Source organism: Dromaius novaehollandiae, chromosome 9, assembly GCF_036370855.1.
Source record: "Dromaius novaehollandiae isolate bDroNov1 chromosome 9, bDroNov1.hap1, whole genome shotgun sequence".
Classification (NCBI taxonomy): domain Eukaryota; kingdom Metazoa; phylum Chordata; class Aves; order Casuariiformes; family Dromaiidae; genus Dromaius; species Dromaius novaehollandiae.
The window spans coordinates 29,504,830-29,531,942 of record NC_088106.1 but is presented as its reverse complement, the minus strand read 5'-3'; the positions used below and the strand labels follow the sequence as shown (position 1 = coordinate 29,531,942).

Below are 27,113 nucleotides of genomic sequence, written 5' to 3'. Positions count from 1 at the left end.
GGATGGAGACTCCACAACCTCTCTGGGCAACCTGTTCCAGTGCTCTGTTACCCTCGCGGTAAAGAAGTTTTTCCGTATGTTCAGGTGGACCTTCCTGTGTTTCGGTTTGGGCCTGCTGGATCTCCTTGGATCCCTACACAGAGACAGCTGTTCCAGGGATCATGAGTCACGGGTGCCTGAGCAAAGCCAGAAATCCTTCACTCCTGGCATTTTGGGGGCTAGATATCCTCACGGGGCCTTGCCCCCAGGAAGGAAGAAAACCAGTTTTGGTGCAAGTGTCACAATCTTTATAGCCGTGCACTGCAGCTCTCAGAAAATCTCAGCCTGCCCAATGCTGGAAGTGGGCAGCTGGCCCCACAGACTCCCCGAGTTCGGGGCAGGACTGGGGTGGGGCACGGCCACCTAAGCACCGCCAGCGACCTGCGGGACCAGATTTGGCACCGGCTCCCTGCACAGGGCTGCTAAGAGCAAGACCCTGCGATGGAGAAGGGGCACGTGCCTGAAGGGGAGGCCTCTGCTCTCTGCTGCTCCTCGGTAGCAGCGGTTGGAGCGAACCTGGGGGAGGAGAGAGGCACGCGCAGCCGGCTGCCGGTGTCACCCGCAGAGCAGGCGCAGGACGAGAGAGAACTGATGCAATTCGGTTACGGCCCATTGGCGAGAACCAAAGCGTCCGTCCTAGCGGCCACCTGCCCCCAGAAGGCGCAGCCGCCGAAGGGCGTCCCGGCTCTCACGGAGGCACCGTGGGCTGTTCCAGCGCCTATCGCAGAAAGCGGGCCGTGCCAAGCCGGTAACTTCACGCTGCATCTGCGTAATAGGTGATTCTCGCTCAGATTATGTTGATTACCAGCGGCTGCTCCCACCGAAGATTCGGAGCCGAGAGCTATTCCAACATAATTACAAACTGTGCTGGTCTCATCACATTTTGTTGCCGTATTTCAGCGCTGTATACACAGAAACTCATAAGATAAACATGAGCTTCCAAGCATCTGGGCTCGCATCCTGCGGGCGACGGCTTGCATTTGTCTGAGAGGGAGGGAGGAAGGGGGCCCCACTCCTCGTGACGCAGCGCGTTAGTTAAACCAGCCCTTCACCTCGGGAAAACCGCTTCGGATCTGCCCTGGGACACATGTAAATTAAAGTCAGCGGCTTCTGAGCCTGGCCCACAATGGTTTATTCATGTAGAAAAAGTAAAATTCAATGTGGTTTTCCTTCTCATTTTTTGCCCTTATTCTAAGGGAGGAGAAAAGCATTGATTTGGAGAGACGTGGGGTAGGATTTCAAAGGCGCTTGCGGGGCGGTAGCTGAGTAAGGCCAATTAGTGGCGATAGGATGTGGGTGCCTTATCTGCATGCGCCTCTTTTGAAAATCCCATCCTTCATCAGCTACCAATTTGCTCCCCCGGGGCAGATTGAGGTATTCACAGGAATAAACCCAGCCGTACGCGTACCGCCGCGCGCGCTTCGCCGCAAACAAAAAGCAGCTCGTGGCTGCACAGCCTTCAGGTGAGAGGCAGCTCACAGCCTTCCAGCAAAAAAAAAAAGCACCTTCCGGAGAAAAAATAAAAAGCATTTTGCCACCACAAGGCCACGGGGCTGAGGCCTGTCTTGGGAAGGAGCAGAAGCGGGACAGGGCTGGAAGGCAGCCCTGGAGCTACGCTACAGCTGGGCTGGGCGGCGAGGAGCAACTCCTCTGCGAGCCCGGAGGAGCACCAAGTTCTCCTGATCTCAACCACTTGAGGATATCCCCCCTCCATGAAGCCGCCCGTCGCTGCCTACGACGGCTCAGGCGACGGATGCTAATAGCCCGGGGCTATTAATATTAGCTATTAACAGCTAATAACCGGAGCGTGAGTCAACACGCTGCGGCATCATTTGCAAAAGAGGCAACCGGCAAGCGCTCGCCTGCTCCCCGCCCGAGCCGGACTCAGTGGGGTGGACGGGCGCAACGCGGGGGATTTCTGCGCGTTCCCTCGCTCCGTTAAACCCCCTCGGCAGCGGCCAGCTGCAGGAGGTAGCGTTTCACCTCCGGGAAGGACAGCCCGGGGAAATGTAGGGCGTCTGGATACAGAAGAGCCGCAACACAAACTGCTTAGCAAAGGCACGGGAGAAACCACACCAGCAGCAGCCTGACTGGCAACGACGGAGGACAAAGTGGTCATAAAGAAAACAGCTCGGAGGTTGCAGGGAGCTGGGTTTTGAACCAAAATAACGCTCCCCGGCCCCAAACCGGGCACGAAACAGCAGACCTTTAAGGGTGGCTGATATCCTGCCCATCCGAGTAGCCGGCGTGCATCTGTGCGCAGCCAATTTTGCACTGGCAGTTGCACTGACCTTCCCGATGGGTCAAAACGCACCAATTTAACAACTGCTCTGGGTTTTGCTTTCCGTATTTTCTATGCTTGGGAGGATTTTGAAATAATAACTGTGAAATCTGCCCCAGACGGGTTCATTAGATGCAGAAGAGGGAAAGAAAGAGGGAAGCGGCTGCTCGCATCCGAAGCAGACCATACCGCGAGGCCTGCCAGCTCACGGGAAAACAGGCAAACTCATTTTGCCCTCAACTACAGCCAAGGGAAAAAAACACTTCTCAAGGTCACTTCTGCAGACGGCACCTGCCACTTCTCTCCTGCGCAGGGTCCGGGTTGGCTGCGCCTGAATTTTGATCCTGTTCTGGGGAAGGGCTGCCCGGGCTCACGCCGCTGCTCCCACCCCACCGGCTGCAGCTGGAGCCGGAACTGGAAAAGCCGATGCCGCCCCCACTGCCTGGCCATTTCCCGTCATTTCCATAACAAGGCCATGGAAATAACAATAAAATTCAGGGGGCGGCCGGGAGGGGAGTGAACCGTGCTTCGCCCCCGCGTGACTCAGAGGCGCCTGCTCCGGCGGAGGGTTTGGGTTTGTTTTAACGCGTGAAACTCGGGCCACAGTTATTCCCACGCCGCGACACGAAGCCGCCGCTTCTCCGGTTGTTCTGCCGGGAGGAATAACGGGACGGGACGCGCCAAAGCAGAGCAGGCTCGCAGCAAACCGCTCGCTCCCGCCGCGAGTGGCAGCCCCCGACCGCGCTCCTTTTCTCCCCGCTGCTTCAGCTCTGCCGCTGCAGGAGAAAAAACCACCGCGGGAAAAGAGGAGCCTCGCAGAGCACCCACAGGCCCTGACTAAATCCTGGATAACTCAGCACGTTTTTGCAGGCTGGCTTACGGCAACGGCTGGCGCCCGGCTTTGCCCACCGCCCTGACGCTGCCTGAGCTTATTAACCTGAGTCAACACAGGAAGGAGGATGAAGGTCTCAGCGATGATTTGGAAATATTGAACCACTTAATACCTTTTTTTTTTAATATGCTCAGTGACTACAGCCCAGCAACACAATAAATGCTTTCTGGAGCTCCGTGTGCCCATCCGAAATGCAGCACACGTGAAGAACCACTCAACTTGCACCCACGCAGGTGGGACGGGACTTCTGATGTCTTCCACGGCTACACCAAACCCACGCGCCGCTGACCCCCGGCCACCCAGCGAACTGCCCTTCTCACCGACGCTTCTCATTTTCCTTCCCTTCTTTCTCCATTAACTGCAAATCACTGCCTCCGTTTGGCATCTTCTCACCTACCACCACGCGGAGCCTGACCAGAGGCGCACTTGGGGACCAGGGGGCATGTATCTTATTTTCACCTCCGAGCATTCCCACCGCGGCACGAAGGCGCTGCGAGAGGGGCAGCCAATGCCGGGCTCCTCGGGGCACACGTTTGCAGATCCCCCCCAAAAAACCCACACGGGAAACACGCTGCCACCGCACGGGACAGCAGCGCAGAGCGGACCCCCACGCTCCTCCGCCGCCGGGATCGGACCACGCGGCAGGCGGTTCGGAAAGCGCAGTGTTTACCAACAGCTCCAGGCTCAGCAGGCAAACACGCATCTCTGTTTAAATCCGCCGAGACTTTGCAAAAGCGGCTGGCGGTCTGTTTGCGGCTTGCGTGGCGCCGGAGTTGCCAAACACCGCGCTTGGATTTTACACTCGTTCCAAAGACAGCTCGCGGAAAAACGCAAAGCAAACTCCGATGCAGAGACGTGTTTCCAAAGCGAAGGAATGCAAATATTTCAGTCTGGAAACGCTGCAACAAAACGCCTGGGAATGTCTCACTTCTTTTTTCTTTTTTTTTTTTTTAATTCAACTAAGCTTTTGGGGGGGATAAAGGAAAAAAAAAAAAGCGAATTTTGCAAAGAGAACACTCCCACTGCTGCAGGGCACAGGGCAAAACCCCCGGCTGGGCGAGCAGATGGGCTCCACGGCCAGCTCCATCGCCCACCTGCCCTGCTCAGCCGGGAGAGGAGGAATTACAGTCCCGAGTCTCCTCCCTCCCAAAAAGAGAGAAAACCAAACACCCTGGGGCTGAGCGGAGGTGGCGCGAAGTCAAGAAATCAATTATGCACCTGAGATTTAAAGCAATTTAAGACAAGAAAGGCCTGAGGACCCAAGCAGGTGGGTGGCAAGGGCGAGCCAGCCCGGTGTGCTGTTGGGAAGCACCTTGATGGAAAGGACATCAGGAGCAGAGCTGCCAGGAGAAGCTCTGGACCCCCCAACTATGTGTCTTTGAACCCTCTGGCTCCTTTTTTTTGAGCAGCGAGCATCCAGTTTAGGACAGCACAGAGGCACGTGGAGGTGGCGACCGCTCTCACACTCTACGAGCAGCTCAAGAAACAACGGGTGAAATTCATGATGCTCCACAAGCCGCAGGGAGCTCAGTGTCACCATCATCTAGCAGAGCCACAGCTTCATCCGAGGGGCAGAGCTCTGCCCCAGCCCGGGCTGCTAGCCAGCTCCTCTTCCCAGGTCCAGACCCAACCACCCACCTCCACCTCTCCTCTTAACAGGGGAGTGAGATGGCAAAAAGGTCTTTGCATGGACCCATCTCTCTGAAACCGCAAAGGCAGGTTGGACCAGCCACAGAAGAAAGGCTTGCACAGAGCAACAGCTTTCAAGCATATGTGTCCCCCCCAGGAAGGACAAGCTGGCCAGCAGCCCTGGTGCAGCACCCCTCAAAGGCCTGTGAGAGGGACCTTCCAGGCTGGCTGGAGAGCAGCCTGGAGCCAGCAACAAGCATCTCCACGGGACGTGCCTGTAGTTATCCGCTAGAAACGAAAAGGACCACATCATGGAGAAGTAACGGCCATCATCCCCGGTGTCCTGCCTTACCACGCCAGCCAAGGAAGGAGACACAGTTATTGCCAAGCCCCACGCTGCAGCAGGGGATGTGCAGGGACAAAGCGGCAGCCCTTGTTTGGCCAACACAGTTCAGCGAAAGAGAGACCGAAGACTTAAAAGGTGCTCCCACCTTAAAAGCTGGATCCAAATCTTCTGCAGAGAAATGCCCGCGTTCGGCAGGGACGGTACCCAAGAAATCCCCTGAGGAATTGCTGGCTGAAGGGTTGCCCAAAATTGCGAGATGCTATTTTCCAAAGTGGCTTAGTCCCTCAGAGAAAATCCTGATGGAGCGAGCTCTTTTGGAGACATGCACTGACCTGAGCGGTCCCTGAGCCTTCTCCAGACCGCCGCGGGGCTTCAAGGGCACTTCCCTCGAGCACACAGCACGCACCAGAGGGGATTTTGGAGAGGTCCAAGTCCTGGAGAGGCCACAACGCTCACTTAGCAAGACAGGCTGAGGTAGCAGTGGGACAACCAGCCACGTCAGAGAGCTCGTGAAAGTGGGTTCGTGCCGTTACCGGGGCTCCCTGGGTCCCCTGCCCAGCTAGAAAGCAAAACAGGAGCTGGAAGGGACCATGGACCTCTGGCCATGAAGGACCTGCAGAGCAGCGGGAGCCTCCGGGGGTTTCCCCTCCTCGCTGCTGCAGGGAGGATGAGCCCAGGGGTTTCCCTCTCCCTGTGGGTCTGGATCCGGGTGTCCCCTCGGGATCTGCTTGGCTAAACTGCTTCCTTGAAGGACGACAAAATGTGCGTGCTCCCATTGCCTTTCCATCACCGGGTGGTTCATCTCTGTCAGAAAGCTTTACTCCGTGGCCTCAAGCCAAACTGAAGCCTTTTTCCAATTTTAAATCACAGCCCAGATCCACGACAGAGCCCCTGCGCCTCGTCCTCAGGGCAGGAGCGCTGACCCCGCTCCCGCAGGGATGTGACCCGTCCCCACCTACGGGATCCGCAGCATCTCGCCACCTCCCCGCCGCACCGCGCGGCCTCCCACCTCCCTGCCTCCTCGCACAGCCCCGCACCGTCTGAACTAAAGACACAACTGTAAACCGGATTTCACTAAACCGTTGCAAATTTGGGCGTGCTTTGTCTTAATAAGGGCAGTTTACATAAGGCTTAGCTTAAGCTGGTTTGCACTGTCCATGTAAGCTCTGCTGATGCGCACATTAACCCGGGGCTATAAAGCTCCCACTCAATCAGCTGTGGTAAAGCAGCATAGAAACGGCTTGTGTACGAGGCTTATTGTGGTTCTCGCTCTGTTTTCTCCCTCCCGACTGCTTGCATCCTCCTCCACCATCCGACCCACCTGCAGGCCACCCAGACTGCCCTTTCTCCCCTACGTGGGACCTTCTCCTTGGACCTGGAAGTCCAAGGTGCTGCACGCACACCACTTGCTATGGTCCCGAGCGCGGGGCAACAAGGAGCGATTCAGCCAGCCGAGGCCCATATGCAGTTACGGGACACGGAGAGCGGCCTCAGCGGGGAGCCTGGGGTCTGCGCTGGGAGCACGGGGGCCCCACGCGCCTGCTCGGGGCGATTCTCGCTCTCCGAGCCAGGACCTCGCGGTGGCGACGCTGGTGCATTTTGCGTTGCCAAACGAGACCCGCTGTTCAAGTCACCATCGTCTTAATCAGCAGCGCTGCTCCCGGGCGCACGCAGCTGCCATGCGCGGTCAGACAGGAGCGGCGGATGCCCTTACTGCTGCTGGCAGCCCTGCCAGAGCCCAAGCCCCTCCGGACGCACGCGGCCGCCCGGGCGCGCTAGCCAGCTTTCCCAGGCCAGAAAAGACCCTGCTTCATTTTACAATCCCAAGCAGAGCTTGATGGGCTGGTAGGTTAGGGAAAAGCATCCTGCTCCACTTGCAACTCAAGCAAACCTGCTCAGGATATTGCAGATGCGTGGTGGATGCAGAGCCGGGGTCGGGTCATTCTGCTCCCTTGAAGATCAGCAAACACTGGGCAGGAGACTCGCACCGAGACCCAGGGCTTGCCTTCCTCCTCCAAAGGCTTAGCCAGGCAGAGGACTCTGAGGACGAGCCAGAGGGCGACGCAGCCTGGAAGAGCTGTGCTCACCGAAAAGCCACTAACGAACCTACCTCTGAGTTTGGAGCAAAACACAGAGGATTAAGATTTAGGCCAGGGCTCCTAGACCCAAAAATACAAACTACAAAACCTGTTAAAGCCAGACAAATCCCAGCGAGAAATGAGGTGCGACTCCTCCAGAGCCAGGGTTGGGCACCCTAGCTCTAACGACCATGGCCTGGTGTCTTCACATGGCCTGGTGTCTTCACGCCAAGCCCGGACACAGACGCAGAAGACGCTCTACTCAAACCCTAGCTATTGGGTTCAACACAGGAGTCACTGGAGTGAAATTATTTCCCCTATGCTGTAAAAATGTGAGACTTACATAGCCTCTTCTTGTCTCCAGAAGTCAATAGATATGGACTGGAATCTGCACAGAAGAGCCGATACTTTAATGTTCCACTTAACCCAGCACATCATGTTCACCCCTCAACACCTACGTGATCTATCGAGCCATTTAATGAGCAGGAAAGTGAGTTGCCACAAAAATCCAAGGTAGATCTCAGAGAGCAGCTCTTCCCCCGCTAAAAAAGTTACGAGGTGCTATATGGGGCTGGGGGTTTATATCAAACACGGCCATATCATTTGGGGGTGGGGGGGGAAGGTACTGAAGCTCTGCTGCCAGGCAGAAGGCAAGAAGGCAACCACAAACCAGTTAGAAACCCGCAAGAACGACGTATCTGGTTATTGCTTTGCAACCAGAACTCCCCTGGGGATTTTGGACACCCCAAGCCAGGCGGCAGCTTGATTTTTATCTCCAGCCCTTCCTCGGCACGGGAAGCCAGGAGCGGGTGGAAGGATGGCCCCCTTTCCTCGCGGCTGGAGGTACGATCCCAGCGCCCCAATCTTCCTTCGCCAGGAAGCAAACGCTGTCCCCTGCTAATAGGCATTAATTAAGCACCTTCTTCTTTGCCAGCTCACGCCACGCAGTATCCCCTCCATCCAGAAAACATCAAGCGCTTATTAATTACGTCTGAAGTGGCTCCTAGTTAGCGCTGATGCCGGGAAGGAGGAGTCACCCCGGGCCGGTGCTGCGGGAAGGGTTTCGTTCACGGGTGGGTTCGCGAGCACGCAGCACCCAGGCACAGGCAAGCGCGCCGGCCCGGGCGAACACGCCGCCAGGCACGGGAACGCCTGGGATTAATTAAAAATGTAACTCAGCGCGCTCCCCCATGAATATTTATAACGCAGTGATCCATAATTACTAATCCGTGGAGGAAAGGTGCATTTTTACCTAGCTGTCTCCTTCGAGCACACACAGAAGGGGGAAACGCTGGGCTCACCGAGGGACCAGAGGCACGAGCTATTGCTGCGTTAGCACGTCTTCGCCCGCGTACGGCCCCGTCCCCCTCGAAAGGCCCACCCGGGCTTGGAAACGCGGGTCCGGCGCGCGCGGTTTTCCAAACCGCCCCTCTTCTCCCGGTCCTCGCTCTCCCCCTCCCCGGGGTCAGCACTGAGGGCTTCTCCCCGCCAAGCGCTTCGCGGCCGCGCACAGCCTCCGGCTGCGTTTCGCATTCCCGGCGGCACGAACAAAGTGCTCCGTTTCCACTCCCGGGGGCTGCACTTCCCCCAGCCTTCAACAGCGAATCAAGCCGCATTTCATGCAATCGGGCGCAATTTGCTCCCTATTATTTCCATATACAAACATCACATATATATTCTGTATAATTTGTCTCTCTTTTAATAAAACCCCCTGTTCCACCCTAAGCAGTTAAGTGGCGTGAGTGCGGTGTCCGCTTCCATTGATTTTGCCTGTTCCCGCGGAGAAGCTATTATCAGCCCTAATCTCGTGAACTGGCAGGAGCCAGAAATGCCTGGGAAGCCAAAGAAGCAATTTCTGAAAGTTTTGTCCGTCTTCTCTCTGCTTATTTTTTCCCCCTATCTGTGTTTTCCCTCTCTGCTCTTTTTTTTCAAGATACAATTTCGTTCCCACACGAGGGCTGTTTTATTGCGCCCAGGAGAAATTTTCTTTTCCTCCTGCTTTCTTACTGGGGCAGACGGGTTTTTTTGCCCACCCGTAATGTCCTGTTACTACAAAGTGAGGCTCGAGATGGAAGCAAAGTGCACATCGCTCGCAGGCCAGGTCCAGCCTGGAGGCCCGAGTCCCTGCCTCGGCCGCTTGGCCAAAAAAAAGGCGGGGGAGCCCGGAGATCGCGGCCAGGCATCCAGGAGAACTTCCCAGCTCCCCATGAACCCCTTGGTGGGCAGAGCCGGGCCCATAGGTGCTTTCCACAGGCGTTTTTAGCGGTGTCCACGCTGCAGGGCAATCGCTAGACGCTCAACCAAACCACGGCTTAGAGGACAATCTGCAGCCGGCTGCCAAAACGGTGCCCAAACAAGCCGCAGCCCCACCAAGCTCCTTCAGATGCCACCAGCACGTGCACCACCCTGGCTGCAGAAGCAGCAGAGCTGCCTCCGCCCCGAAAGACTGCTTTAACCCCAATATTCTTCCTTTTAAGGGGGAACAGCGCAACTCCTCTGCCTCTTTGTCTTCCCTCCCCGTCCCTCAAAAGGCTGCAGTCTGATGGCCCTGACGGTAAATTAAGCTATTGCACCAGGATTTCGGGCCAGCTGAGAGAAACCCCCCTGCCAAAATCACTCACTTCCAGGCACCTTTCCCCATTAAGCTGTTGGCCAAGCCTCCACCTCGCTGACTTCATTTTATAATTAAGATAATGTAAAAGTTAGGCGAAGCTGCCAAGGAGTTCCTCCGCTAGCGCCCGGAGCTCCCTCCGAAGGAGGCGGCGCAGACGGAGGCACGCTGCCTTCGGCCAACTCTCATTCGCTTCCTCCTACCGGCAACGCCGCAAAGCGAACACCTTGGGGGAAAAAAACAAAAAAAAAAACCCAAAAAACAACGTTTTCTTATGGCACTTTGGCTCCACTGCCAGATAGAAATAGGAAATGATGCAGCGCCGAAAAGGGAAAAATAATAAACAGGTTAAGGCAACTCGGCGCCAGTGGAGACGCCGTCGGCGTGCTCTCGCTCGGGCGCGCCGTGGCACCGCGGGACGAGCAGCTCGAAGCGGCGCCCGGGCCGCGCTGCGACCGCGGGAAGCTGTCGTGAATCAGCCCCGCGACTCGCTGCGCGGCGCCGAGCGAGGCCGAGCTTAGACGGGCAGGGCTCCCGCGCGGGCTGCCGCCGCCGCCGCTCCACCTGCCCCTGCTCGGCGCGGAAAGCTCCCAACAGCTGGTCCGAAGCTGAGTTTCGGAAGGGATCGGCTGCAAACGGCATCAACGAGCCGCTGTTATTTAGCCCAGGCGATAGGAGAGCTGCCCAAGGGCTGCAGGGGACAATTTCCCCCCCGGGAACGCTGCCACCGGCTGCCACCGACCCGCCTCTGCCGAGCGAAACCGCCACCTGCGTCCCGAGCTAGCAGCGTTCGCACGTGGGGAGGGGGCGGAAAAAAGCCTCCTCCCTTCTGAACATCTGCCGTGCGTACGACGAAGCCGTAGGAGATCGCGGCCGTACGGAGGCAGCTTCGCTCAGCGGGGAAACGCGATGTGCACTTTGGGCTCCCCGAGAATAAGTTATCTGAAATAACGATACGCAATCGGGCGCCCGTGAGCAAACCGGATGCGGGGCGGGGGGGGACGTTTAGGATAGCTGCGGGCCTCATGCTGCCACGCAGGCGGATGCGTCCTAAATAAAGAAATCGGCGGGGAATAAGGCGGCAGCAGCCGCCAGCCCCAGCTCGCTATCGCTTCGCCCTTCAGCCAGCAGAGGCGGCCAGGGAAGCCGGCCCATCGCCCAAGCCGCGGCCGCCCAGGAGCACCGAGACTGCGCGGTGGCTGCGAGGCCACTCGACGAGCTGAGGACTGATGGATTTTCCCAGGGCTCCTCGGTCCGCCTTTAAAGGACTGGTTAAGTGTGCGCGAGACGCTTTGATTTAATCACTGCGCTCGTGCTCTCAGCACATCCTCCGAGAAACAAACCGCCGGGAGTGAAAAACAGCCACTTTTAAAAGACTCCGAGCTGACACCCACGGCGCTGCTCAATTTTTCATCGGCCGGGCGCAGCCCCGAGCGGGCAGCGGCGCAGCCTTCCCGGAGCGAGCGGGGCCGAGGATGCGCGAGCTGAAACCTCAGCGATCGGCGCTAATCAATCCTCCTCTTCCTCCTCCCCGGCTGCATCGACGTATTCCTGCTCTGCCTTCCCGGACGGCTCACGCAGCCCTCGAGCTCGGATGCCCGCGGGGGTCCCCACGGCGCCGGGTCCCTGGATGCGAGGGGCTGGACACCAGCAAAGCTCCCCTAAGAGCGGAGCGAAGGGAAGCGCCGGGATTTGCTCCGTGCGCCGGACGCCTCCTTCCCGACCCGCGGTTACGCGATGACTCTTTCACTTATTAAAACCTCGTCGGTAAAGTCCCGTTTCCCAGAGCGGAGGTTACATGAGGCTTTCAAAAGCTCGATCGCAGCCCCGAGGGCACGGCTTGTAAACATTCCCCTGCGCATCTGAGCGCAAGGAGAGACCACGAGCTCCTCCTTTTTTTTCTTTTTCCCTCTATTTTTGTTAGCCAGCGGTTCCCGGAGAGCTCAGCCCTGGGCCGTGAGACGCAGTGCAGAAACGCCGCGCGCTGCCCAAGGTGGCATCGACCCAACGAAGGGTGCCCCAGCCTCTCCCCAGCTCCCGGGCACGGGTGGCCCGGGCATGTCCCCGTGCCCTGCTCTTCCTCTGCAGCGACAGCCCCAGGGCACTGGCGGCATGGCTGCTGTGACCCCCAGCCCGCGGCCCTCCCGGCTCCCACTGCCTTCAGAGCCCCTGGGGCTCCCCATCCCCCACCTCCCACCCCGGGAAACGCTGCCGGGGCGGGATGCAGAGGACACTGCCGCGGCTCCCCAGGGAAGAGCGGTGATGTGCTGCCCAGCAAAGCAGTGCATTTTGCACCGTTGTCTCAGCGGGGAGGTCCCCATCTCCTCTTTGCGACCTACAAGGTGACCACTCACTAAAAGAGTTCTTTCGCAACTTAATAAGGAAAAGGAAAAACTTGCAGGAAGGTTTAAGAGCCCCCCTTTGGCCGGCCAGAGGGTGCAGGATCAACATACATATGCAGCAGCGCCTTGGTCATGCCCCTTCTCCAGCCACGTCTCCTTAGATGTCAGCACAGGAGCCGTTCTCCCACCTTGCGCAGTCCTCGCAAGCCCCTTCGCACGCTCCTTCACAGAGCTGGTTAAACCGAGCCCGACGCCTGACGAAGCGCGCCGGTCCCCAGGACGTGCCCGTCCCATGGAGCAGCAGCCCCTGTTGTCAAGGCACAACGTACAGCTCTTTGCAAAGGACACCTATTTTCATAAATTGCAAAGCCTTAATAGCGACACAGCCTACAAACTCTCTAATTAGGGATGTACCGAAAGAACGTATTAAAAATAATACTACTGAAATATTAAATTCGAGCACAAGCGACACCCAGGCATGCAAGTCGCAGAAGGATTTTTGCTCCTGGGAGAGGCCCTGCTATCACCAGCATCAGAAAAGACCAGTTTCCTCAAACACTTAAGCTACCACAGAAAGTTTCTTAGATCGACCATTAATGCGGTAGAACAAAGTCAACGGTTTTGAAGCAGATTTATTCCCCCATTTGTAAATAAGCTCATGAAAAAAAAACCTTGGAAAGAATCAATGTGGGCTTTTTCTTCTTCGTCTAAGGCTAGAATCAATATAACATTCAAAAGTTCTCATTATAAAAGGAGGGGGGAGATATATAAATGGCCCACAGTACTCTTTGAGGAGAAAAAACACAGGCAGAAAAACAAAGCCGTATCTCGTGGCTCGATGGCCGCTTTGCAATCCCTCTGGCTATCAGTGCGCCGCGATGCTGGAGGAGCACGCCAAGCCGCACCGCTGCCTCTTCCCTGGTGCCAGCTGCTCTTCCCTGGTGCTAGCCCAAGGGGCAGACGGATCCGGGCAAAGCGAGCATCCCTGCAGCCGGGCAAAGCGAGCATCCCTGCAGGAAGAGGTCCTTGGGGAGGGCACCGAAGGAGGCCGCGCTCCGGCTCTGGACTTCTCCAAGTCACGGAGCAGCTTTGATCAACAGTGGTTTCCTTCTTTCTCAGCCAACTCCACAACGAGGAGGTCCCAACTGCTTCTTCACAGTGAGGAGGTCCCGGTCCTCCTTCTTGCCACCTTCCCTGCGTCTCTGTGTGCACCTCCAAGGACCCCTCTCCTTGCCCAGGCTCCCAAGCAGCATGGTCAAAACCGCACAATAACGCAGGTTTGGTTTTCCTGCTGGAGAACCACCTGACCCCCGAGTCCCCGCTTCACTGGCACAGGGGGAGAAAAGGCAGTTTTCTCTTAAATTCTCCTCGGGGGAGAAGTATTCCAGCGCTGACTGTGTTTAAGTGTTAGTCAGGTAGGGCCACCACTTCCGACCTAGCGCGTGAGCACGAGGCAACGCCAAGAAGGGACAGTCAGAAGGGATAGGGACAGGTCAGGGGAAAAAATAAATAACCAAACTGAGATTCACTAATTGCACACAGCTCTGGGCCTGCCATAGCACACAACGAGCAAACAAATGTATTCCCAGGGAATGTCTACAAAATGCCATCCTGGGCAAGCAGAACTCCTGAAATGGGGGAAGAAACCTCGAATCCATGGATATCTCCAAAGCGGGGACCTACAGCCAGCTCCCCCAAATTATTTATACACAAAATCCCCGAACGATTATTTTCCAAGGGCACATAGCTGACGAGATAGGCCACAAGTGTCTAGAAACCTCTTTGGGTCTGGCTCTCACATCAGAGAGGACAGTAGCGCGGGTGGTACTGGGACAGGGGACTTGTCCCTCCTTCACTTCTCCTTTGAAGTGGGCTCGATCATGATGCCACTCTGCATCATCACCCATGTACTACCACCAACCAGGCTCAGGAACCCCACCGGGGACCTCAGGGTGGGAGAGCCTGGGAAGGGGGTGCTGCAAGCGAGGTGATCCTCTGCAGCAGGTGATCCTCTGCAGGAGGTGATCCTCTGCAGCCCACCAGAGCAAGGAGCGTGCGGCATCTCCGAGCTCTGAACGGGGAGAGAAAGGGCCCGAATCCACTGGAGGAACGTTTTGGCTAATAATGTCTAATTAAGACTTCCATTAAAACCCATCGTACTCATTAGAAAAAAAATTTAACAAGGTTTTCCTGGACATTTTCCTTGTGAAATTATTACGGGTGTTAATGGATGTCTTCATTAAGGCATAACTTAAAAAAATAAGTGCAGTGATTCGAACACGTCTGCTCCCTAAGCCGCACTGAAGCAAGGCCACCGGTAAAACTGGGCTGCCTGTTCCACCCAGTGGTGGGAAGAGGAACGATTGCGAGGAGCAGCTCGGAGCCCCGGCACCAACGCCGGAGACGGCTACGCTCTGGCCCTCCAGTCGCTCCGCAGCAGTCGGGAAGCGCTCGGAGAGCGGCCATCTTCCAGCGCCGAAAAGGCCCCTTTGGAGCTGCCGGCAGGACCGCTGAAGGTCCGCTGCAGACCCCGCCTGGACCTCCCGCCGCCCCAGCGCGCGCCAGCACAGACTCCTCCGTCCGCTCTTAGGTCAGCTTTGGGCTTGCTTTGTCTGCTTGTGCTTTTCCAGGTAACGAAAGCAAAGGCCATTTAAGATGAATTTCAATGGACTGAAGAAGTGTTTATACAGAGCGCTGCACCGCTCTGCTAGACCCACCACAAACCGCCTTTAGGACTTTCCTGCCGCTGTTACGCAAAGCAGGTGCCACGGCTGCACAAATGCTCTTACTGCAGGCTAAAAGCGGCTTTTTGGTGTCTAGCTTGCCCGGCCAGAAGCACGCGAGGTGCTCTGCCAGCTCAGCCATCGCTGTGCAGCGCCGAGCAGAACATCCGAAACCATCGCGGACAACCGCCGTGACACAGACTCCTCTCCACCAAGGGCCGCCGGGGGCATCCAACCTGCCCGGTTGCACCGTACGCCCAGTTGCACCCCCGCGCGGAGCTGGCACGCGGGACCCCGCGGCGGTGGGGATCTGGTGGCAGCGGGGACCCCGGCTCCGCCAGCCCCTTCGCCGTCGCCGCAGCTGCTTTCTGCTCAGCAGCGGGACCGGCAGGGCTGCATTCAGATGCAAACCGCCCACGACACGCTCTTTGTGCAGCCCACCGGGGCCAGGCAAGAATCAATTCCCCCAGCTGCTCCCGACGCCCCTGGTTTTCCCAGCTCTTGTTCTCTCCCCCCCCACCTCCATTTCTCTTCTCGTCCTCTCCTGCTCCTTCCTCTCCCCTCCCCGACCCCCGCACATCTCGGGCAATGCCTGCACCTCCCCAGCACGCTAACCCCAGCGCCCCGAAGCCAGCGCACCCCTCCCCAGCGGCGGGAACCTCTTCCTCCTCGTGCCCTCCTCTCCGAGTCTCCTTCCTCTTTGCTTTCTCACGTTTTGCGTCTCTGCTCCTCCCCATGGCCATCCCCAGGAGGGACCTTCGGCGGGGCAGCGCTCCAGCTGGGGACCCCTCGCTTTGAATCCCCCAAGGGGGGACCATCCTCCAGCTGGGGCTCGCGCCGCAGGGATGCAGCAGCACTGGCGAGGGGACGGGGTGAGTGCCCTCGGTCTCAAAAACCTCGAAAACAGGGTATTTTTCACAGCAGATTGCAGGCACTAGATAAACCGGAGGGAAGGTCCCGTGAGAAACGGTGCAGAGCTCAAGCCCCGTCCACACAGAGCCTGCACCGCTTCAGCTTGCATTGGGCTTTTCATTTTCAAACCAAACTCACGCAAAAGGCAGTTTGCACCTTTTAATTTGGGCTTCAAGTGGAATCGGCCTGGTTTCACCCCAGCAGAAAGCCGTAGGAAGCATTCACATGTGTCCTGCCCCTTTTATTTGCGCATCTGGGGGTCCCCGCGCACCACCGAGCCCCGGAGGCACCTGCCCCCCCGCCTGCTCGGGGAGCCCGGAGCGAGACGGACCAAGGGCCGCCGGCGCAAAGCAAGGCACGGGCGAGCGCGATGCACTTCCCACTGCCGGATCACGGGGACGGCCACCGCGCAGGGCATCGAGAGGGCGGACGGGCAAGAAGAGCGATGGGCTGCGGCAGCCTGCCGCCACTGCTTTCTTTCTTCCCCCCTCTTTATTTCTCCCCTTCTTTTCATACCGAGGGAGGAGAAGTTTTCCAAAAGAGAAGAAAGCAAAGCAACTGCTTGCCTTTGGCTTCAGAAGGACCTTTGTCATTCGCCCTGTCACAACAGGGCGCTCCCAGCCCTCGGGGAGAAAAGCCTCCCGCCCGCCCCCCCCCCCCCCCCCCCCGCTCGGCCCTGCCCCCCCCCCCGCTCCCCCTTTCCCCCCTTTTCTTCCTCTCCCGCCTTCTCTCGCTCTAATTGGCGATCGCTTTTGCTGGATGGGTGTTCACACAAAAAGGGGAAAGGCAAAGCCGGGCTGCGCCTGAAAGACGGAGGCAGATGGCATCTCCTTCAGCCCCGCCGGAGCCACCCTGCCACCAAACCCCGGCGAACGTCCCTCTAAAGGCCGCGGCCCGCAGCGGCGGGAAAGGAGACGCTGGCGCGGGACGGAGAGAGGCGGCTCGAAGGTGCGTTTGGTTCCCAGCTGCAGCCGCCGAAGCGCCCGGCAGTACGAAGAAAAAAAATAAAATAAATAATAAATAAAAAATAAATCGCAGCGCCCATCTCTGCAAAAACGCACGCTGCGAGGAGGCTGCCAAGCTGCCCCAAAGGCGTCCGGCGAAGGCCATCGCCTCCGGGACCCCGCGGGACCACGGCGGCGGTGCCCCCGGGCGAACACGCAGCTAGGAAGCCCGACGAGACGCAGATGTCGGCAGGAGCGATGTTTTGATTGGGAAATCTTGACATTTCCCTTGTTTTAAACGGTAGCAAATTAGGCGGCTGATAATTACAGAATGTTCGTAATTATTTAAAAAAAAAAAGAAGAAGAAAGTCGCTTTATAAATCTTGCGCTCCGCTATTGTTTTCAGCCTTCTGTGATTTATAAATAGAGGAAATCAATAATTATCACCAGGGCTGCGGCGCAGAAGGGGAAGGAGAGCTCCGTGAATAGGCACGGGGCCACTCATTCACTGCAATTCTGCCAGTGGAAAGCATCTCCCCTCCCATCCCTCTCACGAATCCGGCCCACGGCGCAGACCAGGGAAACGCGAGCGGAGAAAAACGGCAAAGAAACCAAAGACAGCATCATCTGGAAACTCCCGACTGCGTTATGGCAGGATTCTGCCAAGAGGAGGGAGGAGAAAAAAGAAAAAAAAATCGTTTTCTTACACCTCCTCTCTGTTTTTATAAATGCAAAATAAAGATTCAGCACGGAGCGCCTGGGTCTCAGGAACTCAGCCTGGAGTTTACCCTGTGCCACAGGATATGCACGTTCCTACTTCGCTTTACCTCTTCTGGCAGCAACAAAAGAGTTTGCAAGCGCGGTTCCAGCAGAAATAAATGAGGTGCCAGCTGCCTGCTCCTCAAAGTCACGCGGGACAGAAGCTAAGAGACCCATGCACTGCCCATGCATTCCGGTGAGGTGTTAGCTTGTTATCATTAGGTTTCAGAGTCAAATGCCAGCAGAACAAAGTATTTAATCATTTGGCTTGAGGAGAAACAAGAACCCACCCAGCCCACTCATCCAAGGCGCCCCGCCACCCGCCCTGCCTACTGCCACACCACGCTCCCCGCTCCCGCTTTTCCTCCCGCCGGCGCGATGATGCATTGCACCTTGACCGTGCGGAGAGCCATAAAGCAAGGCCAAGAGATGGGGCAGGACAAGACGAATGGATTTAATATCTACCTGACCGGAGCGTGGGCTGTTGCACCACATGAATTATTCATTTCGGCCGCAATAACAGCCTCCGTTGCAGACTGACCCCAAGCCCTGAGGCGCGCGCTCTCGACGGTGCAAGCACCGCAAGGCTCGGCGTTGAGGCCTCGAGGGCCACCGAGGACGGCGGCAGCCTCACTCGGGCTTTCGGACACGGTGCACCACCATCCAGCCGGGAACAGCGCGGCTTTACGCGCCCGCTGCCGGGGAAAACCCCGGAGAACTGCCTGCCGCGCAACCCGAGAGCCCACGGAGCGGGGGAACGGGAGCGGAGCAGGCGCTCTGCAGCGCAAAGCCTCCGCTAGCCAGGGAAGGCAACAAATAACTGGGCGGGTAAATAAAGACCGACTCCCCCCTCACCTTAACGTCCCAGCGGTAACGGCCCCAAATCACCGCGACCCTAAAACGCGCCGACAACCTCCGAGGGCCTCGAAACAGCCGCGATGACGATCGCGCTCCGGCGCTGCCTTTCACTCGGGGGCTCGGCGCGAGCGGCTAAGTGCCGATAAAAGCTGGTATTAATGAATCCCTAAGTGGCCCTGAGCTCGGCTGCCAGCGGGGAACCGCTGCGGTCTAACGGCCCCAGGACAGGCACAGCCCACGCTTCGGGCGGCGGAGATGGGGGCGAGGGAGCTAAACAACTCAACTCTGTCTTTTTCCCCCCACACACACACACAGTGGGGGAATTAAGCCCATTTTCTCAGCCTTAAAAGACCAGGAATTTATTTTTTGCGGCAGTTCCCCCGGGTTATTAAGTGGCTCATCTGAGGCGCTCGGGTTGATGCTCGTGGCGAGCGGACGGCAGGAGCGCGGGGCCTCCCGGGAGCAGAGCAAGGACCAGCCGAGGGAGACGCGGGAGCTCTTCCCACCTCTCCTGCCCGGGAAAGCAGCCGACAAGGGAAGATCCAGGGCCGGAGAGCCCCGGCACTGCCCTCCTCCTCCAAAAAGCATCAAGCCCAGACCCTCCCAGGGCTGGCAGAGCTCACGAGCCCGCTTTGCCATCTTCGCAGCTCTGCCTTGGCAAGATTGGAGCTAAGTCCACGGCTGAAGGGTGCTCACGAGCTACGGAGAAGCCAGAGCCCAACCCAAGGTCCAACTTTTACTCAAGCACAGTTAATTCTCCAACAGTCCTAATACAAACCCTGGCTCCTGCTTTTAGGATTAGCTTCCAGAAGGGCTGGTTCCTCTGGTGTCCTGGTCCTTGCCAGGGTTTAACGGGACCTCTGAATCCGCACGTCCCCCTTCCTGCACGCCTTCAGGCGCTCCTGCTGCTGCAGGGACCGGAGAAGAGTCCCGCCCAGGGCCCGGGAAGAGGGGCACTGCCCCGCTCCGCAGGGATGCTCCGGGCAGGCATTGCCCAGGAGCTAATGCCAAGCAGGGGAAGCGAGCGACGTCCAAACGCACCCGGGCAAGCTGCTAACAGAAAGCAGCGTTTTGGGTCAAGGCCTCCGCAGTACCCGGGCAGAGCCGGGATTTGCTCCCGTGTCCCTCGCAGCCGGGGTAGGCATCGTCAGCCCCCTTCCAGCCCCATTTTTTCTTTATAATGTGATTATATTTCTTCCTTGCATTACCCAAATGGCTTTCTGCAGAAATGGGGACCACTGGGAGAACGTGAACACGCTCAGTCTTGGTTCAGGGTTAATACCAGCTTTAGCAGCGAACCACGATGCTCTCAGGGAAGGACAAGCACTTGGTGTGTGCAGCGCTCTCCTGCAGAGGACAGAGACGCTCAAGACATCTTCCACAGCCCCGGAAAGCAGTAGGCTTAACAGCTACCAACAACAAAACCTGAAGCAGTTTTACATTATTATTGTACACTTCTGGCAAAATAGGATTATTTTTCAATTCTAGTTTTTAGCTAAAATTAGTATTTATTTTTGAACGAAGGGGGGAAAAAAAAGGAATCTCATTTTGCCATAAAAACATGTGGGTTTCCCGTTTGTTTAGTCAATAGAGGAAAAACGTCTCGCCAGAAACATTCTGCTTTATTAAGAGACCTTCCTCAAAAAGGAGCGCTTTAATTCCTCGCAGGGGAATAAAACATCTTCCCTCAAGAACAAAATTTTGCTTCGGATCAATCGCAGGCGTGCTCGTGCTGTTCTGCCGCCCGGCACCCACAAGCAGTGACGACCGCGGGCTGGACGCTCGGATTTACGCGGAGCACCTCCCGCTCCTCAGCGCGGGAGAAAGCGCGGCACAAAACCGCGCCGAACCGGGGCCGTTTCCCAGCGTTCGGAGCGCTGGCCTCGGAGCGCACGATTGCTCCCACCTCCAAGACGGGAAAGCGGTTTTTCAGCGTGAAAGACTACTGCTCTGCAGAGGTAAAAAACTAAAGGCTCACAAAATGAGAGAGAAACCCTCCTCCTTGCTCCCCTCCCCAAAACACCCTCCATTCCCTACCATTACCCCACAACGGCAGGACTCTACCCCTTTTTAAGCACTTTGGCAGCAGCCCATGGACCTCTCCCTCTCCCCAGCTCTTCCTTGGCTCTGCCACGCGCACGGGCGCGCTCGGTCCTAGCAAGGATAGGAAGAAGTCGCAGTATTGACACGACCCGAAACTGCTCGTTCTTTGCCCAAAAGGGCGCTGAGCGATCGCCTGCGCTGCTCACGCAAAAATCCCCTCTCCCTCCCACGCAACGGGAAACCAGGCTCTTGAAACAACACATTAATTTAGGAGACACAGGGGAAGGAGATTGAGCAAAGCTAACGGAAAAAATCTTGCAGCGTTATTGGGGGAATATGACTAAGACCCGAGAAAGAGGAGATGAAAAGCAGCACGCGCGATTTCCGTATTCATCCGTCCCGGCCGGGGAGGGCTCCGGCAGGCGTTAGCAGGGGAATCACCAGCGCGGGATCACAGCAGCAGGACAAACACACCCCACCCGAAAAGCAGCCACGCAGCACGGAGAAAATCAAGATGGGCCCTCACAGAGCACCGGCCAGCATCTTAGTTTGTAAGGGAAAGTTTTCCTCCAGGAACACCTTATCCTCACAATCCCATCCATGTAGGAGGAGGCTGCTCTGGACCCTTCCAGACCAGGGAACGAGGCACGGGCACAAGTGCCTCCACGTGCCCCACTGTCCCCAGAGCAACACTGGGGCCAGAGCCCTCCCACGCCGAGAAAGGCACGGGCTGCCCTGCGGTCATCAGCCACCTAAAACCTCCAAAGGAGCGCCGAGGATTGGATTCAACCCTTTAGGTGAGCTCCAGATTAAACAAACAGGACACCACGTTCATGACGGCTCCATTTACACACACACAAGCTACGTTCACTGGATGTCTACACGCGCTGTTTTCCATTGACGCCGTTCCTCTAAGGCCTCCTTGCTTAGCGGCAGCTTCCAGGTAAGCATTCCCGACGCCAGCCTACACGTACCTACTCCACAAAGACCCCACAAAGCTCCAGGGTCCCTCAGGCACGGGCAGAAGTGACACACACCAGCTGTCCCGCCTGCTCTGGTCAGGGTGAAACGCACGGCACAGCGGTCTCAGCAGCACTGCACCACTCCCGGACCTCTGGTTTTCGGTGCCCGCGGCCGCGCGTGGGTGAGAGCGCTCTGCACTACGGCTCCCAAACCACCGCCCGAAAGCCAGGCTGCTTCGCGGCAGGTAACCGGTGCAGAGCCGAGTCCCCAACAGACGTGGCCCACAGCAGCTTGGCTGCGGACAGACCATTCGTTAGCAGAGCTAGCACAAAGCACCTCGCGCAACCCAGGCCAGCCTTACCTTTGCAAGCCACGTTGTTCTCCGGCTCGTAACCAGCCTTGCAAGTGCAGCGGCCGATGGGAACCATCCACTCCCCATCCCCGTTACAGTACAGTTTAATGGGCACATCCACTTCCTCAGCGTTGGGGATGCAGGTGCCCCGGGCAGTCACCAGCGAGGTGCTTTCTGCTCCTGTCATCGTCTCTGGGAAAATGGCAAAGTTCTGCACCACGCTAGGGCACTTCTTGAAGAAGACCCTGACTGACAACAGAGACATACAAGCCCCGTAGTCCTGGAAAGCCAGGTAAAAGCCGTTGCGGGTCAGGGGCCCAAAGCTTCTCACTTCTGTGTTCACCTTCATCAGCCGGCCCCCAAAGTCCACCTGGGAGAAGCTCTCGTCAGCAGCAATGGTGTCCACTTTGAGGTAGGGTGCCTCCGTCCAGAAGGCTGACTTCTTGGTGGCAATGACAGAGTCTGTCTCGTAGTAGTAGAGGTTGAAGGTTTCCTTGCAGGAGCCGGGAACGTTGGGGAGGCTGCTGCAGTCTCGCACAGTGAAGCGCATCTCCGTGTAGATGCGGTGAGCGCCGCGCCGGTTGATGAACGTGGTGAGGAGCCAGTTGTTCTGGTTCGGCTCGAAGACATTGCACACCTGGTACGTACGGATGGTGTTCAGGTTCTCGTCGTAGCCGCTGACTTCTTCCCACTGCAGAAAGGAGAAGAAAGAGGCTGTGAGAGGGAGGCAGAGGGAACGTGCATGGCCCACGAGCCCACGGAGACGCTGGTCACTCTAGGCAGGGCAGGGCTGGGGTGAAAGGAGGGCTCTGAGCGAGCGTGTCTGGCTTTCACCCCTGGGACCACAAGGCAAAAATCACACTTGAGTTTCTTAATGAATTTAATCTTGGGACAAAACAGAAACAGAAGGGCTCCAGCCGCAGCAGGCCACTTGCTGGCAGAGCCCCAAACAGAAACACCTGATTGCCTGCTTCCTTCATCCCCTTATCTCCTCAAATGTCTTTTCCATGTGGACAATTGCATTAGCTGCCTCCAGAAGCCTGGGAGGACATAAAAGTGGAAAGAAAGATGGTCCGTGCACTCAGAAGTGGGAGGGAAAGCACTACGCGAGACTATGTCTTTATTAAGACCGACTCGATGCCTGGGCTGCAGAACGTGTGACCCCAGGCTCGAGGCAGAACAGTCTCACTTCCGTGGGCAAAAAAATAAAACAAAACCAAACCAAAGCCACACTGCAGCTGCAAGGGAGAGAATATAGATTTGCGATTCGATTTATAGGAGGCATTAATATAATCTTGGCTACAATTTCAATTAAGGGACAGCAGCAAACTGTGAATAGTCTACGATGGCATTAGAGTCCCACAGACAGATTTACAACCTCATAATCCATTCATTTTAACTAATCCATGTTTACAGTCTCCTCATAACAGCATTATTCATATGGCAGTCTTTAAGCAGCACTGTGAACATCATGCATAATTTCTAGGAGAGACACTATAGAAACACTTGCACACATTTACATACACTTATGTGGGGGCACAACCGCACACACCCACACGGCAAAATGGGTAATGCTGGGCTGCCCTGTATCTCAGCTCTTCCTGGTGAGGAAACAAGACCAACACTGCAATTTTGCAGATTTTTATTCTCTTCCTTTTCCCTTTAAACAATCACATTTCTCATCTGCTGCCTAAGTTCCCACCTTGTGAACTGCAGCATTGATGTAAAAAAATACATTATTTTTTTAAAACACAATCCTCTCGCAGCGCACACTGCCAACAAATGAGTCAGAATATTTGCTCCCAGGTCTAACTATTGAGCTCTCGTAAGCTTAAGCAAAGATCATGGCTCAAGGTTGCGCATTGTTGTGAAGCGATGTTTACCAAACCAGCAATAAAGACGGGCAAACTCATCCATCGAGCTGAGCTCTGCCCCTCGTCATCCTGCGCCACAGAAGCAGCGCGAGCCTACGCTTCACACAGGACACAGTGCGCAAATTCAACGTCCTTTCGTTACAAAGCACCTTTTCATACGAGCAAGCTGCAAAGTCCGCCCGGCCCGGCCGGCTTGGCATCGTTTCCCCGCCCACGCGGAGCTCCGCGTTATAGGCCATCATCCAGTTAACGCCACACCACGGTCTGCCTCGCAGCGCCCGCCCGCCATCGGCCCTGCCGCCGCGTTCCCTGGCCGAGCTCCGCAGGAGGCGTCCCCTCCCTCCGGCACGGCTCCTCTCACGCCCCGGCCAGCGCTCACCCGCGCGCGGGAGGAGGCCCCAGACAACGTTGTTTTATTCGAGACGCCGGCGCTCTCCAGCTCTTTCCACAGACCGTTCCCCGTGTTTCTTTGGATTGCAAGTGGAGCTTCGAATCTCAGATTTGGAGTCGAGAGATGCCAGCAGACCTTGCCACGCTTTCGGCACCCAACACGCGGGGCTCCCAGAGTCAGGTCTCCTGGCAGAGGAGCACCTCAGGTAGGAACCGCCACGGTTTGCCACCAAGAAAGCTGCAGTTAAAACGGGACAGAGCCCGCAGGCGGGTCTCACCCACAACGCACGGGACGCGTCTGCCGAACACCTCCAGGCTGTGGGCTTGCTCTGCTTTGAAGGAACCGCCTGTGGCAGCAGCGTGGACAAACGGAGCAAGCCGGGACCCAGCAGCTGCAAAAGATACCAGTGGAGCAGGAACCTGCCTGGACCTTCTGGGGATGTCCCAGCACCTACGGGAGTGCTGCCAGAGCGGCTCAACACGCTCTCGCCCGAACGGCTGTACATCGGTGCTCCTGGTTCAAGACAACCGAGCAGCACGGGCTGCGTAGCAGGGGAAGAGAGAGGAAGCAGAGATCCTCCTACGGGGCCGAGTGCGGGAGAGGAACCGAACACGCGTGCCCCGGCCGCAGGAGCCCTCCGGCGCCGTATCAGCCCTACAGCTCCCACGACGAACGCGGGGAAGCCGCAAACCCCGTCGTGCAGCTGGGAGCACCAGGCCAGCTCTCAAGCCTGCCCGAAGGTTGGGGCCAGACGCAACGCTCCCACCGGAGCCTGCGGCGGGCACTAACCAGCGGCAGCTCGTGGCGGCTGGAAGCCCCCGTGCCACGCTGCCTGTAGCGGCCAGCGCTCCAACGGTGACAAATTCATTGTTTCGACAAGATCCCGCTAAATAATTCACGGGGCGCTTGGGCATTAAGGCAACGCTCCTCCCCGTCTCTGCTGAGATGTAACGCACTCCCAGCGGGGAGCCTTCAAGGAGTGCCCACGTCCTGGCGGCTTCCCAGCCCCTGATCTTCTAACCTTGCCCCGGGCGGGACGCGGGTACGGCGGGAGGAGGATATCGATGCGAGCAGCGTGCCTCCGGCCCTAGGCGAAACGAGAAGAGGCCGTGCTGCAGCACAGCGATGCAGCCCCCCAAAAGCCACTTGCAGGGTGAGCAGAGCCTGCCCTTGGGAGAAGCAAAGGCCATCGGAAGAGCGGTGTCAGCAGGACAAGAGAGAAAACACACCAAAGGCAAAGCGGGAAAAGGGGGCCAAAAAAGCAAGGGAGGCCCCCTCTATAGACAATTGCTGCTTTTCTCCCTCTTGCTTCTTTGCTTCTGTTTTCCCCTTTTACCTGCTGCTTATCGCTATATTATCTGTCAGCACACCCATCCATCTAGCTCGTTATCTGCTGTCTCCTGCCTCTTTGGCCTCCTTTTGCCTTATCTCCCCGTAGCCAGGGGCTGTGCAGTGTCTCGCTGTGTCCGTCCAGGTCTTCTCCTCCTCACCTGCCTAGATGGCCTGCTGCCGGCAGCGAGGCCCCATCTGTCATCCCCGCCACTATCTGCCCATCTCTGAACCTGCCTGTGCCTGTCCTGGGGGCCTCGACAGACCCTGCTCCGTGTAAAACCACATTTTCTCCCCGCGGGGAGCTGCACAGGAAAGCAAAGCTCACCCCTTGCACGACTGTGGAAAGAAGCACCTGAATCGCCGTCTCTCCGACGAGGAACGACCCTTCCTGCCACGCACAGCCAGCCAGCAGAAGACATTGCCACAGGCGGCCAAGGAGACCGCTCTGAAATCTGCCTGCCACTAATCCCTTGCATAAAAAATAATAATAAAAAAAAGACACAAAAGCAAAGAAAAGCAAAAAAAAAAAAAAAAGAGAGAGAGAGAGAGACGGGTCACCAGCAGCGAGCGGGCAGGAAGGGGCCACCATCAGCTCCTCAAGTTAGGATCAAACTCTCCCACGCAGCAGATAACCTAGAGCGCCTTCCAGCAAGCAACCTCCCCCAGCCCCTACTCGAGACATGCTGGTGGGTCAGAGAGCCAGGACTGCAGAAAGTCCGCAGATCCCTCCTGTCCTGCACGACTTGCCGCAGCCAAAATGCCGTATTTCCTGTAGGAACTTCCTTCTGCCTCTTGCAAACACCAGTTTGAAAGCATCCGTTTCCGACGCATTAGCCCAGCTCCCAAGAGTCTGCAGCACACCTCTCCGAACACCACCAGGTGTGAAAACCCACGGTAAGGGGAGACAACGTTTTTCGGTAAATGAAAACTAAAAACGAGAAAACACCAAGCAAAGTTGGGGTCTTCATTGACCTAAATGCAAGCAAAAAGCCACACACATCTTCGTGGGACTGCATCAGACTGGGACACAGCTGGGGCCGTTTGGGCGAACCACAACACTGCAAACCCTCACCGGCACCCCCGGCTCCGGACAGCCCTTATCCGAATATTTAGTGTCAATTATTAAACCGAACAAAACCTGAAACTCAGTGCTGTAACTGGATAGCTTCTAAAGGCTACTGCATGCATCAGACGAAAAGCGTAAAAAACAAAAAGCAATGCCCGCTTTCTGAACAGCGAGCTTGGTTAACTACTGGGCAGCGCCGACAGAGCTAGACCTAAGAGTTTTCTAAGGATAAATTTCTGTTTAGTTAAAACAGAAGTTACAGCCTCAGTGCAGGAATGGAGAAGTATTATGTATTTCATTTTAATTATGTATGTATACGCACTTATGTGTGTTCACATATACACATGTTTATTTAATTGTGTATCCACAGGCAACGTTCTTTCATCCTTCAGGTTTGTCTGAATTTCAGGCTGAATGATCAGAAAGCTGTAAAACCAATGAATCCCCGTTATAGCTGGGTCCCAAAGACGGCATGGGAGGTCACTCCAAGAGTCCAAAATAGCCTTGAAATGCTTCACATCTGCCCAGTGAAGTGGTGCCACTAAGAAAGGCTCAGACCACGAGCTCTGATTTTTCAGGAACGCAGGGCAAGCGCTGAGACCAGCACCTACCACCAAATATATAAAAAACAGCAAGCCCCAGACCACAGTGAGACCTTCTCTTAAGTGCTTTGTCCAC

At 56.7% G+C, this 27,113-nt stretch overlaps 1 protein-coding gene across 2 annotated transcripts in view; it reads right to left on the bottom strand.

The window, feature by feature from the left end:
• Window positions 1-27,113, bottom strand: part of EPHB1 (EPH receptor B1) — a 119,963-nt gene that overhangs the window by 56,405 nt on the left and 36,445 nt on the right. For both annotated transcript variants that reach the window (XM_064517076.1, XM_064517077.1), the window contains exon 3: window positions 21,782-22,463. In XM_064517076.1, the coding sequence (XP_064373146.1) occupies window positions 21,782-22,463 (682 nt within the window). The remainder of the gene's footprint in view (window positions 1-21,781; window positions 22,464-27,113) is intronic.